This window comes from Staurois parvus, unplaced genomic scaffold (genome assembly GCF_062004578.1).
Source record: "Staurois parvus isolate SC_StPar_1 unplaced genomic scaffold, SC_StPar_1.0 ptg000704l, whole genome shotgun sequence".
Classification (NCBI taxonomy): domain Eukaryota; kingdom Metazoa; phylum Chordata; class Amphibia; order Anura; family Ranidae; genus Staurois; species Staurois parvus.
This window is the reverse complement of record NW_028318500.1, coordinates 1019703-1044187: the sequence shown is the minus strand read 5'-3', so window position 1 is coordinate 1044187 and position 24485 is coordinate 1019703. Positions and strand designations below refer to the sequence as shown.

The 24485-nt window shown below is 40.5% G+C and overlaps 1 protein-coding gene across 1 annotated transcript in view; it reads right to left on the bottom strand.

The window, feature by feature from the left end:
• LOC149445889 (somatomedin-B and thrombospondin type-1 domain-containing protein-like) overlaps positions 1–16068 on the bottom strand; it is a 90933-nt gene extending 74865 nt beyond the window's left edge. The window contains exon 1 of the mRNA XM_089653180.1: positions 15644–16068. Within this exon, the coding sequence (XP_089509306.1) occupies positions 15644–15872 (229 nt within the window). The 5' untranslated portion in view covers positions 15873–16068. The remainder of the gene's footprint in view (positions 1–15643) is intronic.
• Between the last annotated feature and the right edge of the window lie 8417 nt (positions 16069–24485).

Below are 24485 nucleotides of genomic sequence, written 5' to 3'. Positions count from 1 at the left end.
AGGATGAATGGTAGTTAACTATAGGTTAGCCAAATGAAATACTATAAGGCTGTTGAGAAGAAGGCAGAGTCAACTGTTATTTTTTGCACTTACTGACCTGATATTAATTAAAAACATTTCATTGACTGTGCAGGGTATTAGAGGTAAAGTATATGTATGTAAAATAGTGGGGGTGTGCAATATGGTGAACATCTCAGTGGGAAGCAGTGCCCAGGGCACAAAAGAGGCAATATCTGGTAGCACAGAAGTAGTGAAAAATGCAGTCAATATACGTAAATGTGTAACCTCTGGCAACCAGTAAGATTTCAACTTATTTTGTTTGACTAGAGGAAAGCAAATTCTGATTCCATCACTTACTGCACTTTGCAGAAAGTTATTGCACTTCTGCTTTAGCAAATAAGCATACCACAAGGAGAAAAAAAAGAAAGCAAGTGACATCTGGATCCCATGCACATTTACAGTATATGTTTAACTAAATTATATGCTACCACATGCAGAAGACCAAAGGCTGCTCAATTTCACCCCTTTCTTTAGAACGTTTACAATATTGTGCAGGCATACTTCCATACGCTACCAAGTTTGGTGTCTTGTCAATGTCGTCTTAATATAGTCCATATATGGCAGCAAAAGAACCTGAAAAGTCAGACAAATCCCAGATACGTTTTCACTGTAAGATATGCTTCTGTGCAGCAATCTAGTGTACAACAGCTATAAATATTACCTACAGTGGTCTGTAAACTTCTGCCAAGCTTATAATTGGAAAAAATTTGAGGGGCTTTGGGCAAAACCCCAAATTAGATAATAAATGTGCAATTTTAATGTAAATTAATGCTTATCAATGGCTTAAAAACCTTGTTTCATATTCTAGCTTTTAATTATTGTAATATTAATTTTTAATATCTATATTTTAATTCGGTCTCTAGTAAGTTCCTGGCCAGGATATATATACAGGATATAAATGTACCCTCTATTTTGATGTGAATGGAAGAATTATATACAGTATATATGTACACAAGTTAGCCATATTTGTTTATTACATATACTGTATAACTGCGATTCCTGGTTAGTAGTGCTCCACAAAGGCTGTAGGGCTGAGTTACTAAAGAAGATGACTGCAAACTGCACACAATAAATTAGGTGAATTTTTACTTCCATTATCCAATCAGGTGAAAAACAAATTCCAGTACACTATGAAAATACCCAAACGTGTGCAGATGAAATAGGAAGGCATGAATTTGCTTTTTACATGACTGGATAATCAACGTAAATATTAATACAATTTATTGTGCAACAATTCTGAACTCCTTCAGTAAATCAACCTCTCTCAGATTTCTTTCCAAAAAAGACATACAGGGAGATATCTGCCTGTTATCAAATGAATCATGGAATTGCTTGGAACAACCAAAAGATTCTCTACCGATGTGACAGTGACAGACACAAAACAGTGTTCTGGCTTAGCCCTCTGCTCCACATCAAAGGGGAGATTTGGACCCTGCTTATAGTCAGATTTTGCCACAGGTTATACAATTCCTGTGCTATAGACAATTTATTATTGTCTTAGAATCTCTAAGATATTTAAAATAGCCATATCAATGGAAGCAATGATCCCGGTGTGGAGCAACAGCAGATAATTTTAAATCATTTACAGGGCATGGGTTGAAGGCTCCAGTTTGAGATACTTCTGAGATTATTCAGAATTCCACATATACATATGACCTGCAGTTTAGCTCCTAGAAGCAGGTTTTGTGGTCACATACACTTCTATGGGAATACAAAACCTGCTTGAAGTGAACAACTGCACACTGACATAGGCCCTTAAAGTGATCGTAGACACTATGAGAGTAGGACTTTCAGGCATGATCCCATCAAGCTGAGGCCATGCAATGAGCAGAACTCCATTCTTAACTTGTAATTGTCAACCAAGTTTCCAGGTAATCGCTATTGAGAGAGGAGGGGGTAAATGCATGGAGTGGGTGCTGTTATTCTAAGGCAGGGGTCTCCAAACTTTCTAAACAAAGGGCCAGTTTACTGTCCTTCAGACATTCAGGAGGCCAATGTGAATAGTGTATTCCCGGCATCAATGGGAGTAAATAATGCCCCATCATCGGTATAAGTGGGAAGAACAGTGCCCCGTCTTTGGTGTAGAAATAGTGCCCTGTTGTTGGTGTCATTGGGAGGAATGGTGCCCCATTGTTGGTATCAGTGACAAAAATTATGCCCCATTGTTGTTATCAGGCAAAGGAATAGTGCCTCGTATCAGTAGGAGGATTAGTACCTCAAGGGCCGGATAAAGGCACGCAAAAGGACCGAATCTGGCCACAGTTTGGATACCACGTTTCTAAGGGAAAACTATAATGATCAAGATTGTTTTTCTGATTTGCCCAGTTGACTGTTCCCTCCATCAGCATATGATGGACCAGCCTGGAGGACACCTACAGATTATCATCTAATACCTATGGGTAACCTTACTGTTCCTCCCAGTGTCTGCAATGTGGCTGGCTTTGCTCCTGTAGTTATTAAATAGTAAGACTTAGTGATTGTGAATAAAAACAGATAATCTATAAATACAGAGAATCTATACATATGTAGACCTATATATACAATGTGGTACAGCATGCATATGAAATGCCAGTCCTTACAGCAATGAATATTTTAAGGTACACTATATAATAGTGATTTAAAATATCTACTTCGTTATGCAGAATATACTTTAGTTTTTGAGTGTGTGGACTACAGCACATCATTGTACTTTGCCACAGGGGCCCTCTGAATCTCCTACTCAATCTAAAATAAGTGACCGTGCTGCCCATAGTGACCTTGTTACCGTTAGGAAGAAGAGAAAGTGTTTTCAGCAGCAAAACTCTTGTACTTTTCTGAAATGATATATGCAATTTCCATTATATTGTTCAGCAAAAGCCTCAGATCTAATACTGATGTTACTTGTCATGGATTAGCTGCTATTTCACCATGCAATACAATCTCTGCTCTGTTTCACACACATCTGCTGCTTTGTACACTATCATCCAAATAGAACATGTGTAAAGTATTAGATGGGGGGGGTACCACAAAGATCACATAGCAATCCTGGCAATATCTTGTGTTATTCTAGAATACTCCAAAAATACCAATATTCTACAAATTAAATACTATTATGTGGTTGGGACGAAGTGTAAGCACTTAGGGGAACTCATGAAATAACTTGCAGAGCATACAAAATCCATACAGAAGGGGGTTGGTTTACTAAAGGTAAATACACTGTGCACTGCAAGTGCAGTTGCTTTAGATCCGGGGGGAAGCTCTGAAATGAGGCGAAGCTCTGCTGATTTCTTTCATCCAATCATGTGCAAGCAAAAATGCTGTTTTTTTTATTTTCCTTGCATGTTCCCCTCAGATCTAGAGCAACTGCTCTTTCAGGTACACTTGGAGTGCACAGCCTATTTGCCTTTAGTAAATCAACCCCATAGTGTCACTGATAGAAACTGAACACAGCACTCTACTGCTGAAAGACTAAATTACCAGCTACTAAGGAATCATATATAAGTATTAGGCATTGTTCACACTTGTAAATGGGGCCGTTCATGATTAGATGTGAGAGACCTGGCAGGCTGACTACTCCCACAGCTATTAATGGCTGCTCAAATGTAATCACTCAAGCAGTAATTGCCAGCAAATGATCGGCCCTGGGCACAGACAGTCTTCATCTAGGGCCAATCGTTCACAGATTGTTGCTCCATGCGAATGTAGCAGTGGTGTCACTATGGGGGTACAGAGGGTGTGGACCTCACCCTGGTGACGTCCACTGGAGGTGTGACACCATAGGCGGACTGACCATTCGGTGACAGTCAGGGGAGCGAAGCAGGAGGCGGCAGCCTCCAATCCCAGAAGCAGCTCACTTATGGTGGCAAAGTTGGTCGGAGTCCCGGGATGTGATCATGCCTCACTTCACAGCTAGTGATGGAACCGGCAGGCTGTGGGAAGGTGAGAGTCCATAATATTAGAAGGCAAGAATGGACACCGACTCCTTCAACACGACTGATGGTATGATCAGAGAACCCTGCTGATATAAATATACAGATCACAGTTTTGTTATGTTTTTGGGGGGTCTCCTCATGTAATGTGGGGAGATAGGGGAGCCCCCCTCCCTCACCCACTCATCTCTCTTTCTTTCTCAACCCTTTTCTTTCTCACCCCCTTTCTCTCCCCTCTCTCTCTCACCCCCCCCCTCATCCCCCTATTTCTCTCTCACACCCCTCTCTTTCTCACCCCCCCTCTCTCTCATCACCCTCTCTCACCAACCCTCCCTCTCTAACCCCCCCAACCCTCTCTCTCTCACCCACCTCTCTCTCAACTTCCCCTCTCTCTCACCAACCATCTCTCTCTCTCCCCCTTTCTCCCTCTCTCCCTACCCCCCTCTGTGTCTCTCCCTCCATCCCCTCATTTTTTCTTATAGGAGTTTCGGTCATATTTCAGGTTTTCAGTAAAAATGCAGTTAGCAGATTTTCCGTGTTTTCCCAGTATAGAAAAAAAAAGTGGGGGGTTGGCAGCCCTGTCAGGAAGGAGCTGAGTGGAGCTGAATGGCTGCACAAGGCATTTAACCCCTCAATCATTGGGCAACTTTGCTGTACTGTGTAAGCAGTAGGTGTTACCTAGAGCCACTGAGAACCACACTCAATTTTTCTGCGGTGCGCTGTGCATGCCACATTGCTTTCTCTGGTATTGGAGCCCAAATTATGATCTTGCACACAGGCCCACTGCTTTTATAAAACACCCCTGGTTTTCCCATAAAGATGGCTGCAGGCAGGCTAGAGAGGGCAGGGGTTGATGGGAGCACTGTGGCTGGCTAGTGTGGAGCAGGGGTTGATGGGAGCACTGTGGCTGGCTAGTGTGGAGCAGGGGTTGATGGAAGCACTGTGGCAGGGTGGCAGGGTAGCGGGGGGGGGGGGGGGATTTTACTGCACCAGGTGACAGCAACCCTAGTGACACCACTGGAATGTAGTGCACACCCCCAGGTGGGCTGTTGAGAGTATGAGGTGTGTCCAGAAAGTAATGAGAATGATATTTTAAAAATTATTTTATTGAAAGATTTTACACCTTATGCACCTTGTGAGTGTACACAATGCTAACAACAATCAACAGAAGGACAAGCTTCACACTAAGCCCTTCACATGACAGTCTCAAATCAGGTCCTACTCACAATATCCCAGGTGCTGACCACCATCCACCTTCCACTGAGAAATCCTCAGTGTGGGAGGCCTTCTTGGCAGGATATGACTGTTGAAGAAATTCAGTTGTAAAATTGATTATACATATTTACCTACCTAGGATGCAGGGTTATCAGAATGTATCACATTCAAATTGGGTATAATTATATCAGAGCTCTTTTGTGCTTTTAGGATGTGTTGTCTTTTTATATTTTTTTAACATAAAAAAGTAATGTTATTACTAATTTTACTAATGTAATTTTATATACATGCCTTCTTTTTTCAGCTGCATTAAAGAAATGGGAGAGAAAATAGTAGTAAGTAAATAGCAGTAAGCCAGATAAAAGAGCCTTTTCCAGACCAGGACTTCCGAACAACACCTTCCAGCAAATAATCCTTTATCAGTCTTCCTCGGGTCCTCAGCCCAGCTTCTGATGAGGCCCAAACTGTAGCAAAAATCCTCTTTTGCAATCCTCTCTAGGCTCTCAGTCCAGTTCCTGCTGAGGCCCAGACTGCAGCTTCTGTTCTCACTAGCTATCTCCCAGGGACAGCAGCCCCAGAAGACCTTGAACCCTCCCTGGAGAGGCCTCCCAAACATTTATCACCTCCCCAGACACCTTCTGGATGCTTCCTTCCAGGGATTGGCTGAAGCAGGAAAAATATTCATACTGGTCATTTGACTTTCCCTGTCCTATATTCTGGAAGCTTCTTCCAATAGCAGGCAAGATAAATCAAACATACCGGCTTGGAAACCCTGCCCAGGTAAAAAAATCAATTACTGCTTCGCTGATAGCAATAAGGCCAAACACTAAATTTAACCTGGTAGCCTAAATAAAGGAGGGCGCTACAAGAGCAGTTGTGTATACCTACAGGAGCCTCCTATTTTTTTTCAATGGGGCTTCCCACCCGCAGCTTATCACAGGGAACCTCTGATGGGTGTTTTGCATCAAATTACAAATGGCCCCATTTGCAAGTGTAAATGGGGACTTAGGGATAAGCTGAATGTACTGGAGTTCAGTTAGAGGCAGGTTTGGCAAACTTTACTAAAATTTTCGTGCCTGAACCTTAGTGAAGTCAATTGGAGGTCAAAAACTGTAATGGCCATTTCCTAGACTAATAGGTGAGGCCCTGTTAAATAATTGATTTGGAGGGCTAGACACTGCCTTGTAAACATGTACTAAAGCAAAAAAAGAAGCAGGAAGAAGCAATTTTAATATGGTTAAAATGCGAAATTTCTTTAAATAACATGCCTTTGAGATGCCCTTAACCTGCCAATGAAGTTGCACATCTGTACAACATATACAGCCTACTGCAGCAAAACATTTAAAAAGAAAAAGAAAACCTTAAGGTTTTTTCTCCCCTTATTTTTACCTGGTGATCCTACCAGTTATATGTTTACTGTACTTGGGTGACAATGCTCACTCGCTGTCATGTATCAATGGAGGATTGCTGCTCGCTCCTTATTTGGATTACAAAGCTGAACTGGGCAGGGCTGATGACACTGCTTGGGATTACAGTGCAAGATATAGAGTGTATTTTCAGTTACTACAGGAAGTTTCAAACTCTCTAGATTTCTGGCAGGATTAAAAAAATTTTTTTCACTTACTGAACCTATAAAAACAAATCTTTTACAAGATCAAACTCTTCAACCTCTTTTCAAAAGATTATTTAGAGTCATACAAGCAATGAAACAGTATAATGGAACACTCCTCACATGCTTATGTCAGTTGGAAAGCAATCCTTAGGCTCCATTCACACTTGAGCGACTTGCCATGCAACTTTGGACATCAAAGTCACATGACAAGTCGCAGCCCATTCTTTTTAATGTCTCCTGTTCAAATTGGTGTGACTTAACCTCCCTGGAGGTATTCCTGAGTGTAGCTCGGGGTAAAGTTTCAGCACCACAAGCGGTAACCCCGAGCTACACTCGGGAATACCTTACAGCATTGCTCCGGGATCTCTTCTTCACTTACCTTGTCCTGCGCTCCCGCGATGTCCCTCCTGCAGTGTCCCCTGCAATGCCCTCCGGCGGATGCCGGCATCTGTGTTCTGGGTTCCGCTCCCTGCGATGTCGGGACGTACGGGGACAGAACTGGCGGGCAATTTGAAAGTTGTAAAAGTGACATTCACTAAATACACTAAAATCACATAGTATAACATTACTGTATCAAAACATTTCACATACATTTTGTCCCTAGTGCTTTGTCCTGTGCCCTGCCTGCATTTTTACTGTTCTTTCTGCCTGGAAACTGAGAAACGTCCATGGCATCCAAAAAGTGTCCCTTTAGGTCAAAAGCGGTTTAAGACCAGCTAGAGAACAGCGATAGTAAATTAGAACCACTTGCAGAATTGAGTGATGATTCGTGGGGAAATTCGCCATCAGACACTGAAAACGATTTTGCGACTTTGCTCAGTGATGTGTGAACTTGGCGCTATATTTCAAATTTCAGTGTTTTTGGTTTGATTACATTATTGAATTAAATTTATTATATTATTATTTTTTATGATTATTTATTAAATTTTAATTTACGATTTCGTGTTTCAAATTTTAACATACCCGGGATGTTTACTAGACTCGGACAGATTTCAGTGAGTTATTCCTGAAAAAAATTACATGCCTACAATAAAAAAAATACATATTTCCATGCAAAAAAATGTATCGCCTTGAGCACAGAAATATGGACATAATCAGACCACTAGGTAGGCTACAGTCACAGCGACTTTGAAAAGGTGCTTGCACTGCTTTGGTGTGACCTAGATCCACAAAGTGTAAAGCTGGATCATAGTTGCCCTCAAAGTTGCATCAAAAATCGTGCTCCAAAGCCGCACGAGAAATCACACAAATTTAGAGTCAGCTAGTATGAACCAAGCCTGCAGACAGCTTGCACCATTTCAGTTGGAATGCTTTTGTAAAGGGTGGAATGCTAGGGATATGGATAGGTAATGGGGTGGGGGGGTTTGTCCTTCTCTCTATTGCAACACATACTCAGAAGACTAAGAACTATCCAACATGACCTACTCTATAAAGTATAAAACGCACCTGAACGTCACACCTAAAGTCATTTAAGTATGCTTGGCATCATGTCTCAATGTATACATTTTTTTACGCAAATGGATTTTTATCTTATTCTGGTAAAAATTCATACCCGGAGATCCTGCCAGTAGTAATACTTCCTGTGGCAGGCTAACACCACTAAGCCCCCACCCTTCAGTTTTCCATGGACTATAAGTGTCAACCTTGCAACTAACTGTGTGGGGTATTAGAGGGGTTAAGACACACATGTAAGTGGAGTAGCAGGGTGCACAAAATGGTGAACATTGCAGTGGGGAGCAGTGCCAAGGAACACAAGAAACAATTCTCTCCCATGATGATAGCACTAAGTGTAGTGAATATGCATAAATGTGTAACCTCTGGCAATCAATATTATCGGAATTTTTTTTCTGTGACTACAGAAAAAATTAAATCCAATCCCATACCCAATTTCTGCTTTAGCACATAAATCAGGAATACCAATATTCTGCAATATGCCACGAATACCAATATTCTAAAATACTCGAGGAATACCAATGTTTTATATGCTTTACAAATACCAATATTCTAAAGTACTCCAGGAATACCAATTTTCTACAACACTCCAGAACTACCAATATTCTAAAATACTCCAGGGATACCAATGTTCTAAAACATTTAAGAATACTAATACTGTACAATACTTTAGGAATAATAACATTCTACATTACTCTAAGAATAGGAATATTCTAAAATACGCCAGAAATACCAATGTTCTGAAACACTTTAGGAATACCAATACTGTACAATACAAAGAATAACAATACAATACATTACTTTAGGAATAGCATTATTCTAATAGGAATGGTAATATTCTCAAATACTCTAGCAATACCAATGTTCTAAAACGCTTTAGGAATACTAATACTGTACAATACTTTAGGAATAGTAACCTTCTACATTACTCTAGGAATAGCAATATTCTAAAATACTCCTGAAATACCAATGTTCTACAATGCACATGGTTTACTGCAGTTTGCACTTCTTGTCTAGCAAATAAATACGGAATACCGAATATTCTACAATACTCTGAAATACTCAAGGAATACCAATATTCTAAAATACCGCAGGAACACCATTATTCTGAAACACCAATGTTCTATAATGCTTTAGAAATGCCAGTATTCTACAAAACTGGAATACCAAAGTTCTACAATGCTTTAGGAATACCAACATTCTAAAATACTCCAGGAATACCAATTTTCCGTAATACTCAATATTTTTCTACTTCTGACTGACTTCTTCAGAGTTGCCAAATTCTAAGAACAGGAAGGTTTATATAAAGTACAGTGGCTAAAAGGTTAGCACTTCTGCCTGGCAGTACTAGAGCCATTGGTTTGAATCCCAAGCACGGCACCACCTGCCTGGAGTTTGCATGTTCTTCCTGTGCCTGCGTGGGTTTCCTCCCACACTCCAAAGACATGCTGGTAGGTTAATTGGATCCTGTCTAAATTGGCCCATGTATGTATGAATGTAAGTTAGGGACCTTAGATTGTACACCCCTTGAGGGTTAGAAACTGATGTGAATGTACAATATATATGTAAAGCGCTGTGTAAATTGACAGAGCTATATAAGTACCTATAATAAATAATATAAAGCATACATATATGGCATTAGTTGCTCTGTTTTTACTCCTGACAGGAAGTGGAAATCAGCCCAGTTTGACCCTGTGTAGTTTTTATATAGTGTAATCCCTCTTTTGTCTGTTGTCCTAAATACAAAAGGGTCTCACTGCTTACACCAAATATACTCCATGTACCTACCACTGTGCACACCCCTGGTGATCTCATTCTGTTTTAAGCTTCATGTATGATATTGACAATTCCCTGTAACGACCCAAGATTTAGGGGTCCTTGGAAATGTCTTTGAACATTACTGTCATTATACAAAAAATATAGAGTTGCTTTTAATGAAACCTGCTCCCTAACTAACTATTGCTAACAGATGATCTGAAGGGACTATAGAACTGGCTCACAGTTATTGACGGTTGGCTACACTGGCCTCCTTTTACCCAGGAGCTTACACAGATAGCTGTAGACTCGACACGTGTTTCACGTGTCACAAATGACATCCTCTCTACTGCTGATCATTGCTGTTCATGCTGTCATTGTAATGTTCAGCCCATCCACTGATCAAAGACCAGAGCCCCTTTTACTACAAACCACGCGTATGTTATACTATACACAAAATGGAAACCCCTAATCCCCATTAGTGCACATGGATATAAATAACAACTTGTGTAAATTCTCTAAAACAAAAAGAGTACAACATGCATATAATTCCCACCATCAGGGTTTAAACACATAAATACATCATGATTCTGATTAGAACATGGAATATCATTTTCACTTAATACAAGTTTTCAATTACAAGCATAAAGAGACCTTTAGGTTCCATGCACACTAGTGGGGGTTTTTAAGCTCAAAAAACAGTGGATAAAAACAAAATGCTGGTAATAGCATTTTTAGTAGCGTTTTAGTTGTGTTTAGAAGCGTTAGCGTTTTTACAGTACAGGTAGGAACATTTTTAAAACGCTGTTAGTAGCATTCTAGTAGCGTTTAGGAACATTTAAGAGCATTCAGCATTTTATTTCTTCTGGAAAAACGTTCCAAAAACTCTACAAAAACATTTTTTTTTCTGCTCCTAGACGCTGAAGCTTGAAAAACGCTGCTAGCCTAAAAAAAGTGTGCATGGACACATAGGATAACACTAATTATCTTCTAGGCGCAGAAAAAAAAATCTGATAACAGCTTCTAGGAGCTTAAAAAAACACGAGTGTGCATGAAGCCTTAAAGTAATTTTGGAGGTAAATTTACCATATGCCTCCCTCCTAGATTGTAAGCTCGAAAGAGCAGGGCCCGCGATCCCCTCATGTTTTGCATTGTATTGGTATTGTTCTGTCACATGTTCTGTCCCCCTTTATAATGTACAGCGCTGAGCGAACCATTGGCGCTTTATAAATACTGTATAATAATAATAATAATTATAATAGGATATATTTGCTGTATCATAAATCCTTGACTGTATTTCATACACTAAAAACTGCACAGTTTACAGTGATCAGCTAACTTTTGTAGCCAGACTAAGACATTTTGGGGTATAATAATAGTGGGCACATTCAAGGCTTTTTTTTCAGCAGGAACATGGGGGAACGCAGTTACAGCACCTCCAGCACTGAATGTATGTAATGGCAAGGGGTTCTGGGGTGTGTTGGAAGGTCTATTGATGCTGGCTGCTGAGGGACCTATTGTTAATGGCGGATATCTACTTTTGCATGGTGGCCTATTGCTGCTGGTGGAGGATCTATTGTTGCTGGGGGAATTGTCGCTGGAATGGATCTACTGTTGAGGGAGGGGTCTATTGTTTCTAGCTGCTGGAGAGCCTTTTGATGCTGACTGCTGAGAGATCTGTTGTTGCTGCTGGAAGTCTACTGTTGCTATGATGGTATTTTGTTGTGGGGGTCCATTGTTGCTGGGGAGATCTATTGTTGCTGGGTGGTCTATTGCTGCTGGCTGCTATTCTACTGCTTTTCTTGTTATCAACACATTCCATAGAAATTGCTTAGCACCACAACATAATATTTGGCACTGTATTTTCTAAAGGGAGCAATTCTAAGAGGTGGGTAGGGGGTGGAACCAAGGGACGGTGCTCTTAGGTGGGAAGGGGGGACAGAGACAAGAGGTAACTCAGAATGGGGAGTTCCTGCACCTATTCTCTGAGATAAAAAGCCTTGGGCACAGCAATGATTGGCCAGCCAGATGACAAATGACCAAAGACAGGTCAGGACTGGCAGCTGTAACATTTGCTAAGTTATATATAAGGTGAATGTTACCAAGACCTGGATTTCCCTTTGAAGGATTCTCCTTCCAAGATAACATAAGCAGCATACGTTTCTAGTAAATGCTGATGGCAAGCACACTCAAACTCAAATTGCATATGCAAGTGATTTTAGATAGCTAGAAATAGAAATACTACCGATTACTCCATGTATTAGGAATTGTTCTGAAATAAAGTGGAGATTCCAGCAAACTTGAATCCCTCCCTCTGCCTATGAGTGGTTCAGCTCTGGGGATTCACAGCTGTGCAAAGGTTACCGCAGAGTTCTAATGTCCCCTAAAGGCTCTACTACATCAGCAAGTAGGACTGACGCAACAGCAAATGCAAGGTCAACATAAAACTGTTGCCGAATATACACTCCTTTTCAAAAGAGGAGAAAAGTGTACTAACGCAGAGCATCCAACAAAAAATCTCCTTACTGAAGATATACTGTTGTAGGATGGATTATAAATTTGTTGTATGGTGTTGATTTACTAAATGCACATGGGCAAGGGAAGTTGCACTTTGCAAGATAATTTTCCCTAGATCTTAGTGAATGAAGTGAAGTTCTATGACGTCCCTCATCCCATCATGTGCAAGCAAATATGCAATTTTGTCTATTTTCCTTGCACCTGAATATTCTTTGCAGTGAAATTTCACCACATTCGCTAAGCTCTGAGGCAAATTCCATTACAAAGTGCTACATCCCTAGCAAAACAGCCTATTTACCTTTAGTAAATCAATCCCTATAAAACTTGCTCAATGTACTTACCACTTTGCTTCTTAATTTAGTCCAATATTGTTTACACAAGTGAAGGAATATAATTTTATCTTTAGATGGCTCAATTTTTGAAGTTCACATGTGTAAATGAGCATCCTTTCTCAACCTTTTCAACACAGAGGAACCTTGAAATAACTTTTTGGTCCGGAGAACCCCTGTTAATGATACATTAGTGTGGTGGTCAGTGGGAAGAATGCTCCTTACACTTGTGGTCATTGGGAAGAATTTACCACTTGGTGGTCAGTGGAAACCTATCTGAGAGGCAGAAATTGCTCATTAGTTAAGGAACCCCTAGTAACTTCAGGAGGAACCCTGGGGTTCCATGGAACTACGGTTGAGAAACACTGGCTTAGAGAATGAAGAAACAATTACATCCAAAACCGAGAACCTGTCAGGATTCACCCCTATCATTATAATATTATCAAATATAAAGTACAAGCAAGGGAGTTTAGGCTTTGAACCAGATATCTCCACCTTTTAAAAACACAGGCAAAAAATATAGGTTTTAAACAATTTTTTAAATGGTTTTCACATAAGGGACCATTGATTTTTAAAAGAGTGCTACATGTAAAGTAAAGTAAGGTTCTAATGCTAATTTTCTACACAGTGCTCCATTGAGCTAGAGCTGTTGTATGTTGAAGAAGTCTAAAGATTACAGATAAATAATAATGTACATAGCGCAGTCACCATAGCTCCATTGAGATTTCATGTCACTGAAATCAAAACAGCAAATGTTCTCATTATAGGTCCGAATTTCAGTCTAGGCCTCCTAGGCAATAGTAAGTGCCTATTACACAGTTCTATACAACTAATGAAGTGTAAATATCAGTATTCTACATTTAGATGTTAACGTTCTTATGTTTTCCTCTCTTAAAACATATGAATATTTCAATGAAATACAGACAGTCTTCTACCTCCAAGACCCACTGCTTTCTCAGGAAGTAGCCTATCCACAAATCCAGACCTGCCTGTTTCATATTTTTTACTTGGTTAAATTCATTCATTGTATGAAACGTGTATTTTTTATTCTGTTTGATTCTTTGAAACATTTACATTTTTCGGATAGTATTTTGTTTGAAAAATTGTAAATTTAAGAAAAAAAATCTGTAGTGAAATGGAATTAAAAAAAGCTAACACTCTCAATTTGGCAAGGTATGCTGCAATCTTGCTACAATTCCCAACGATTTCCCAAGGACAAATTCCCAGGATTAGAAAAAACATATATATATTCAGGTTAGGATTATTGGCAGTTAAATCATACAGTCTGACCCCTGAGATATACAGTATATGCACAGACCAATAGCGGCCGTGCATCAGCTTCATTGATGAACTCTGCACTGCATGAAATCTCCTAGAATTTAGCAGTGTAAGGTCAGCAGTAGACATGGAGCTGGGAGACCTATTAGGAGTATAAAAAGCACCAGACCATGATGTTTATATTTCTACAGAGTTAACCACGCACAGACAGATATACTGAGAGATACAATAATGGCATGAAACATAGTGCTACTCCTATACAGCATCCTACATTTTCCAGTAGCTGAGCAGAGATATATATATATCTATCTATCTATCATATGAACACAATTTAGATGTGTACACCCACAGAGGGACTGCTTACTCTGCCAGAGGTTCCTGTTATTGCACATATAGAAAAGGAAAAAAAACCCGACCTAATACAAATATATGTGGTTGAGCTGAAAGGGCAGATCACTGAGCTCATATCGGAATAAACAAATTTAATTTGAATCATTCCTGAACTGCACTAATATAATCTGGCTATTTGGACAAAAATATACAAATATATTAAAACCAGGGGCGGACTGACAACTCATGGGGCCCCTGGGCAATAGGGGATCATGGGGCCCCTGTGTCCTTGCCAAAACTCAAAAAAGCTTATGAAAAAGGTACCAAGGGATTCTCATGGGGCCCCCTACTGACCCTGGGCCCTCGGGCAGTGCCCCAGTTTCCAAATGGTCAGTCTGCCCCTGATTAAAACATCGATTTTTTGGGAAATACATTGGAAGTTCTCTTCCAAGAAGAGTCCATAGTTGCCAACATGGCCTTCCCCAATAATGTGTGTAGAAGTAGTGCTAAAGTTAATGCATTTAATAAGAGTTAATGTAACAAAAGAAAGGAATGCTACAGTTACAGTGCCTAACATTCCCAGAACACTTAAAATTCCCTTCCACTTTTCCTATATATACACCTCTGTATTTCCTTATTTGTTCTGATCCACCCACCGCCTTTAAAAGTTAATCAACATTAAAAAAACTGTCCATATAATTCTAAAAAGAAGTGGAGATTGAATTGCCAAAGACAAGAAAAAAAAAACAGTGTGTGCATTTACTGTACTACTGTTCTAAATACTATCACTAAATTTACAAATGAATAATCCTCACTGAAAAAGATGTCATTTTCAAACACAATACATTTTTTTTTAGATTAACAATAAAAACCCTCTATATAAATAAAAATCTAAGACCATAGCTTTTACATGATTGTTGGCTTTAGTTCAATGAAGGAACAAATTGATTAGGTCAAATTTGATCATTTTCCACTAGAACCAACTACGTGATAGAAATTCCTATTATTCTTTCCACAGTGCTAATTATTTAGAATGTGCACAGCCATCATAACTTTGATGAGGATGGTCTTCATACAAAGTATTGCACTTGTCACACCAACATATATAAAGACACCTGCCATCCAGCCAAGATGGAAAATCAACCTGCTTGTACCCCTTCCCCCCCTTCCTCCAGGGCGGTACTCACCGATGCCACCACATTGACTGCCATAGTCCTCGCAGCAGTCAGCGCTTCGATGACAGTAGGTGTCGCAGTAACACGTGGTCCCGGTGGGACTGACTCCGGTGCAGGCATTATTCCTCCCCGGGCAACATCTGGGATGCCCACGCCTGGCGCATATACAGCGACCTCCAGGGACTTGCAAAGCCCACACCGAGCAGAGGATCAGCCACAGCCCGGAACTCCGGAGCTGCATCCCGAGACATCCAGAGTCAGGATCCAGGGAAGACAGGAGGCACAGATCCTTGCACGCTAGGCAGATGTGCTGGGATGCCCTGCTGACTCCAGACTAGGCTAGTGATGCTGCACAGACAGGGAGTTGGGGGTCTAGCAGGGTCATAAAGCAGGTCATGTAAGGTCACAGTTGTGTGACAGGCAACCCCTACAGCTGTTCTAGGTACCAGCCAAACTACATGGCTCTGCTGGGAGCTTTTTGTATATAGCAGAGAGGAGGCTCTATGCAGCCCCTGTCTACAGCCCTGCTCAGTGATTGGTGCCCTCACAGACATGGCCCGCCCACTGAGTGAAAAGTCTGCCTTATTAGAGGTGCTTTATGTAGTGGAACTCTACGCCTGTGTGCCTTTGTGTTTGCTGGATACACATAGGGGAGACCTGTTACTGATATGGATGAAACAAAAAAAAAAAATCCAACAATACATAATATCATGAAATGCCATGAATCAAATGTATTCATAAACTGATGACTGACAATCGCTGTTTGATGACAGAGCTTTTGCTGCTGCGAGGGAGCCAGCGTTACATACTCCATGCTTCAAGGATCATGTCTTTCACAATTCAGCAAAATTCCAGTAAAATGAAACCGCATCATTCTCTTGTTTGTCTTGCTCCACCATAATGTGAAGATGTACAAGCATGAACAGATAAAAAGACATCAAAGAAGGAACCTTGACCCTTTTCACACAAAGTGCTTAATCAAAAAGATAATATACATCTAGCTGTCAACTGTGTAAATAATCCAATAAAAGTTCACCTTCCCTTTAATCAAGTTGTAGCTGATACTATCAACTAGCAGATCTTTCATTTGTAAGTATCAAAAGTTCAAATAGGAAACAAACTACAGATCAAATACAAGTTACTTTAAAAATATCACCGTATTTCTGCCTTATAAACGCCTAAAAATAAGATAACAAACTAATAACAAAACTCCGAAACTAAAGAGCAAGTTTATGGGACAAATAGTATGATAAGAGATATCTTATGGAGACCCCCAGTGGCCAAATACCACTATTACACATAATGCACACAATTATTTAACCCTTGTGGCACCAAAATGAGTCACATATAGAATACAACCATAGGGCTACAAGGCACCATAACCATGTTCACTTTTGAAACCCCCCCAGAGAGAGAATTTATTACTAATGATATAAGCAGAGTACTGTCTGTGATATTTTTTTTATTTGTACTAACACACTTTTTTTTTTCAGAAATAAAATTATGAGTAGGTAGGCGCTAAATCAATAAAACATATAACAAATAATAAGTCATTTCACAGCAATATGAAATGACTTAAAGTCCCGGACAAAATATATTATAGTGAATAACAGTCTCATGGAATGTTAAACGCTTTATGGTCATGCAATAAGCTGACAGCCAACAGGAAGTTCTCATGGACCGGGCCTCCTGGTCCCCAAATATGGAATATAGATCCAAGGAACCGAGAATATCTACCCCCAGGTAGGTGGTCTCAAAGCTTTGGGTGAACGGATTCTTTCTTAGATAAACAGAATATAACTGGATATAACATTTATATGTAAAGTTGATCCAGGGAATATCCGATTGCCCCTCGGTGATCAGGAAGGAATTTTTTTCCCAGCAGGAGCAAATTGGATCGTGCTTTGCTGGGGTTTTTTGCCTTCCGCTGGATCGACTGTGGGTATAGGATTTTTTTTTTTTTTTTATGGTTGAACTGGATGGACTTTTGTCTTTTTCAGCCAGACTAACTAACGGATAATGGAATAGACTCCCAGTCCCAGGCTCCCATAAAGTGCTTTTTGACCACCTTAACTGGAGTCAACAATTTCTAGTGAGGATTTCACTTATTGCCTACACATGGTGGAAAAGAAAATCTTTTGATCTACGGGTTAACATTCCATGGGACTGTCATTCATTATATCTTTAATATATTTTGTCTGGGACTTGAAGTAATTTCATGTTGCTGTGAGATTATTTTGGTATTATTTGTTATACGTTTTATTGATTTAGCGCCTACCTATTCATAATTTTATGTCACAAGTGTATTTCACTATTTAGGGGCAGCTGATATTATCGCTGGCCTAAGCTGGCACCAATTTCTGATGTTATTCACTGACCAGGGTTTTTTAAGGTGCCACAATATTGCTAATTCACAATTAAATTTTTTCAGGACAAGCTTTTGGTTTTTTTTTCACATTTTGTTTTTTACATACTGTCACCAGTGCAGTACAGAGTCATCATATAAGTGTGTGGCAGTGATTTGGGACACTGACTGGTGACAGTATATAAAAAAAAATATATATTTTAAACATTTTTTACTTTTTCTTTATTTTTTTTTAACACACTGTGACCAGAGCAATATAATGTTACCATAGTAACATTGTACTACTCTGGGGAAGTGATCAGGATTTGTTTTACACATTATGATTGCTTATACCAGTGAGTTTCACTGTTATAAGCAACATTTTAACTGAATGAAATTGATTCATTCAGTGTTTACTATTCTGGTTAGCTGTGATTGGCCACAGCTAATAACATGGTAAAGATGGGCTGTGATTGGGCCTTTCTGTACCATGTGATCACTGTGACCAATCACAGAAATCAACACAGTAGTACACAATGGATGGCATGAATGACAGTCATCCATTGTGTACAGTTGTCATGTGATGTGCTGTGATTGGTCACAGCGATCACATCAAACCTGCAGCAGGCAGAACACTGATCGGTCATCCACTGTGTCTGGTGGACACAGCGATGCAGGGCGCGCTCCAGGAGGACATCATCTGACGTCCACCCGGAATGGTGAATGTCCTGCCCAGCCTATGGTCAAATGAGGGCTGGGCAGGACATTCACGTCCTCCCGGAATGTGCCCCATTGGCCACACTGCAGGGCAATCTGTCACTCGCTATGTCCACAAGAAACAACGGATGACCAATCAGTGTGCCTGCTGGTGCCATGTGATCTGGTTATGGCATCTTAAGCCCAAAACTAGCATCAGAAGAGGCCTAAACACCCATCAGCTAAAACTTAACAAATATGTGAACAGAAGTCCAGGTACCAGGTGACCATCTTGCAAATCTGTAAAACCAGAGGCCTGATGCTGAAAAGCCCATGATGCACTAACAGAGCTGGTGGGATGTGCTCCAACATAATGAGATGTCTTATCCACCTGGAAATAGTAGGAAGCACAATGTCCAATTTAATGACAATAGTACCACTCAAATGCCCCTCCAAACCTGTGTCAGTTGGATTAGCATGTGAAAAGACTGGTGCAAGGCAGACAGAATCAGCCCATCAGGCTCCAGTAGACATCAACAAAATGGTGGCCACCTGCACACAGACACCAACTTCCTGTTGCATAAATGTAATGAGATGGGTAAAAGATGGCTTTAGCTCCTGTTCTCCACCTTCTTAAATGCATTTTGCCCTTTTCGAGACGTAATTGTAGAGACCTCTTCTTTTGAACAGAAGCTGAAGCCATATTTTACCCATCTAATTACATTTACAGGGAGTCGGTATCTGTCCTGGTTTAGGTGGATTACGAAACCACCTTAGGAAGAAAGAAAGCCTTAGTCCTCAAGACAATCTTTTTCCTATGTGACACCAGAAAGGGATAAGGCTGCTAACTCACCTCAAAGAGGTGATTGCATCAAGAAAGACAACCATATACGTGTAGATAGACAAGGGAATATTTCTGATTAGGGATAAGATGATAGTACAATCCAAACATTGGCTCTTTGGCACCATGGCCATACTTGGTCAATGATGTCACTACTATCCCCACCTCTTCCTATCTATCCATAGCTGATGACAGCTCAGGTGGCCATCATTTGGTGAGCAGTGTTGTCAGAATCAGTTGTGTTCCCCAGGCTTTTAATTCCAGTGAGTGGGTGGGCATCATTATTGATGATAAATTTCTAATGAGGGACTTTTTTGAAATTGTATTATTTTTTTCAAATAAAGGATCTGTCAAACATTTGAGTGTCATATGAGGAAATGTAACCCGATATTTTTCAGCAGGGGTGGAACCCCCTTAAAATCCATACTTAAAGGGACTGGTATGCATTTTTTTTTTGGGGGGGGGGGGGACTTTACACAATCTTTGTGCATTTTTGCTGTATGATGTGCTATGGCAAAAGTGACAGAGAAAAAAAGAAACTGATACCGTTTACATTCCCGACAAATGACAGACTCCAACATGGGATATTTGAAGGGGTCTTTGAGCCCTCCCCTCCCCATGTTATTATTTTGACAACTCTTTGTCTATTGTCTCAGAAAATGGGCATTTCTGAGTTGAGATTCACCTCCCAATGAATTCAGGGGGTTTAGGTTCAGCATTTGAACTTCTCTGAAGTTCATTGAACCCTGGGACAATTTGGTTTACCTCTATTCTTTATAGGTTCAAAGGATGGTTTTTGCAAAGCTAATGGAACTAGGTTAAGATCCCACTGAGCCACTGGAGAAATGCTTTCACCAAAGATGAGAGACAAGTGGTCTTTGGAAACTAAGGGCACTCACTGCCAAATGTCAGTCCAGACCAGACTAGAGAATTTGGCTGCGGACTTTGCTCCAGGAAAAATAAGTCTGAAAAATGGACTTTATGAATAAATCAATATCCCAGCTCTTACGTTTATACTTGCGCTTGAGCCATGTTCTTACTGCCCCCTAAATTGACCCCCTCAAGCTGCAAAGGCAACTGGACAGGTATGTACGCATTCTGCAAAGCATCGTGGTGCGGCGAAAATCCTCCCATTCAAATAAATAGGTCTACGCTGCAACTGCAAACCAATTGATAAAAACTGCTCAGCTGACAGAACCAGGCATGCAGGAGGCAGCAGTATCACCTCCTGAATGCATGCCAGTCATGCCTGCACCATTCTGTGAAAAGCAATCTACCACCGATAAATTTTCAGAGACCGATGCAGGTGTAAATGAGTCTTAATAATGTAGGCCTCTGTCCTTCAAGACCTGTGCTTTTACAACCAAGCTGTTAAAGCCAGGGACCAAGGAGGATGATAAACTGGTCCTTGGGACAGAAGATCCACACAACCTGGGAGGGCCCACAAAGAGGCCGACTGTTACCTTATCGCAACTTCCTAAGCCAGTTTGGTGTAATGAGGGCCACTGGAACGCCCTTTATCTCTATCTTGCAGAGCAGGTGAGAAAAAAGCTCAGGTTAAACTGATCCAATGGAGCCAACAGGGCATCCAGAGGCTTGTAAATACCTACCGTTTTTTGTGGAACTTAGCAACCAGGATATCCATCTCAAGGGACCCCAATCTGCTACAGAGAGCTTGGAACATCTCCAAGTGAGTGGACCATTCTCTGAAATCCACACATTGATGACTAAGGAAGTTGCCTGCCAATTTTCTTGTATTCAAGAAGGGACTGTCCATGCAAGTGAGACAGGCCATTGTAAGGCTTCAAAAACAAAAGAAATCCATCAGAGAGATAGCAGCAACATTAGGAGTGGCCAAATCAAGTTTGGTACATTCTGAGGAAAGAAAAATGAGCTGGTGAGCTCAGCAACATAAAAAGACATGGAGAAGGCTTCACAAGTGGCGTTATTTTTAGTTGAAACACTTTGTAGGGAAGCTTCCAAGGCCATTGAGAACAAGAGAGGATTGGAACCCTTTTGAGCATTTATTTGACACAAGGGGAGATGGGAGACACAGGATATCAAAAATATATAAGATTCTCACTGGAATAATCACAGATACAAGCTCACCATTTTTAGAGAAGTGGGAAAGGGATTTAGGATTAATGATAAATATGGAAAAGCAAAAGAAAATATATAGTTTAATACACGATAATGTAAATATGAAGGAGGTAGAGATGAATTATAAATGTTTGGCAAGATGGTATATTACACCGAGTGTAGCACATAGATTGAATGGAGATAACTCGCCTTTATATTGGCATGGAAGTGGGGATATAGGTACAATGTATCAAATTTGGTGGGCGTATCCTAAAATTCAAGAGTATTGGGGGCAAATAGTAGATATGATCCAGAAAATAACGGAGGCCGATATTCCAAAAGACCCAGAGACTTGTCTATTTCATGGTACTAAGCTATCGGTTAAGAAATATAAGAAATATGGTTTATTGTATTATCTTAATACACCGAAGGGATTACCCAAGTTTTGGAAGAAACAGGAGGTACCAAAAATAAAGGACTGGATAAATAGGTTGGACAAGATATATAGATTAGAAGAACTTTACCATTTGAGTGAAGATGAGGCGATAGAGAGTTTTCGTGCCAAGTGGAAAAGGTGGAGTCACAATTAATCCTAGAGTATATGAGAGTGTAATAGAGAAATAATGTGGATATATTTTCGAATTGGAATCTCCAGAGGGAGTGGGAAAGATGCAGAGCGGAGGTTTTGGGGGGTTGGAGGGAGGGGGGGGGTATGGGGTTAGGGGAAATGTTAAGGATTTTTAGATAACAATTAGATATTTGATAATCAAAACTGTGGTAGTTTTATGTGTTTATTTGTCTATGGTTTGTTTGTACAAATTTGAAAATTTAATAAAATATTTAAATAAAGGCATGGACATCGATGGAAGACAACAGTGGTGGATAATCGCAGGATCCTCTCTATGGTAAAGAAAAACCAATTCACAACATCCAGACAAGTGAAGGACACTCTCCAGGAGGTGGGCGTATCACTGTCAAAGTCTACAATCAAGAGAAGACTTCACGGGAGCAAATACAGATGATTCACCACAAGGTGCAAACCATTCATACGCCTGAAGAATAGAAAAGCCAGATTAGACTTTGCCAAAAAACATCTAAACAAGCAAGACCAGTTCTGGAAAAGCATGAAACGAAGATTAATCTGTACCAGAATGACAGGAAGAAAAAAGTGTGGAGAAGGCTGGGAACAGCTCATGATCCAAAGCACACGTCGTCATCTGTAAAACATGGTGGAGGCAGTGTGATGGCATGCATGGCTTCCAGTGGCGCTGGGTCATTGGTGTTTATTGATGATGTGACAGAAGCAGCTGGATGAATTCTGCAGTGTTTAGAGATATATGGTCAGCCCAGATTCAGCCAAATGCAGCAAAGTTCATTGGACAACACTTCATAGTACAGATGGACAATGATCCAAAACACACTGCAAAAGCAACCCAGAAGCTTTTGAAGGAAAAGAAGTGGAATGTTCTTTTATCACCTGATCTCAACCCAATTGAGCATGCATTTCACTTGCTGAAGGCAAAACTAAAAGCAGAAAGACCCACAAAGAACAACTGAAGACAGCTGCAGTTAGAGCCTGGCAAAGCATCAGAAAGGAGGAAACACAGTCTTTGGTAATGTCTATGGGTTCAAGACATCAGGCAGTTGTTGCCAGAAAGGCTGTCAGTTGAACCCAAGCTCAAGATGCCCATTCGCACTGCACAGCTGCACTGTGAAAGCAAAGGGAGAGGGAGTGTCTTCTGTGCTCTCTCCCTCCCCCTAGAGTGCAGTACCCGGCTGTGTGAGCGAAGGTAAGGTACTGTAACTTTTACTGTATACATGTCTGCGTACGTGTCTGTGTGTATGTACATGTGTCTGTGTACATTTGTCTATGTGTGTATGTACATGTATACATGTGTTTCTATTTGTGTGTTTTGATGTGTTTGTTTTTATATGTGTGTGTATGTATGTTACTTTTAGTCTTGACCCCCTATTCCTGTCCTTTAAGAACTGCTTTTTTAGGATGTGTTCATAATAGCAGCAAGGACTTCTGCCCCTCTGAAAAGCAATCCATGCTCAGTGATCTGAGCATGAATTGTTTTTCAGCCTCTGCATTTGGCTGAACTTGGGCTGATAGAATATCTCTAAACACTGCAGAATTCATCTGGCTGCTTCTGTCTTCTGTCACATAATCAATAAACACCAATAACCCATTGCCACTAGAAGCCATGCATGCCCATGCCAGAACTGGTCTGGCTTTTTTAGATGTTTTTTGGCAAAGTCTAATCTGGCTTTTCTATTCTTCAGGCTTATGAATGGTTTGCAGCTTGTGATAAACCCTCTGTATTTGCTCTCGTGAAGTCTTCTCTTGATTGTAGACTTTGACAATGATACGCCCACCTCCTGGAGAGTGTCCTTCACTTGTCTGGATGTTGTGAATGGGTTTTTCTTTACCATAGAGAGGATCCTGCAAACATCCATCACTGTTGTCTTCCATGGACGTCAATGCCTTTTTATGTTGCTGTGCTCACCAGTGCGTTCCTCTTTCCTCAGAATGTACCAAACTGTTGATTTGGCCACACCTAATGTTGCTGCCATCTCTCTGATGGATTTGTTTAATTTTCGAAGCCTTACAATGCCCTGTTTCACTTGCATGGACAGTTCCTTTGAACGCATGATGTAGGTTCACTGTAATAGATCCAAATGCAAATACCGCACTTAGAATCAACTCCAGACCTTTTACCTGCTTAATTAATGAAGAAATAACGAAGGAGTAGCCCACACCTGGCCATGAAACAGCTTTTGATTCAATTGTCCAACTGCTTTTGGTCCATTGAAAAAGGGGGATGGTTCTTAAGAGCTGTAATTCCTAAACCCTTCCTCCAATTCGGATGTACATACCCTCAAATTAAACC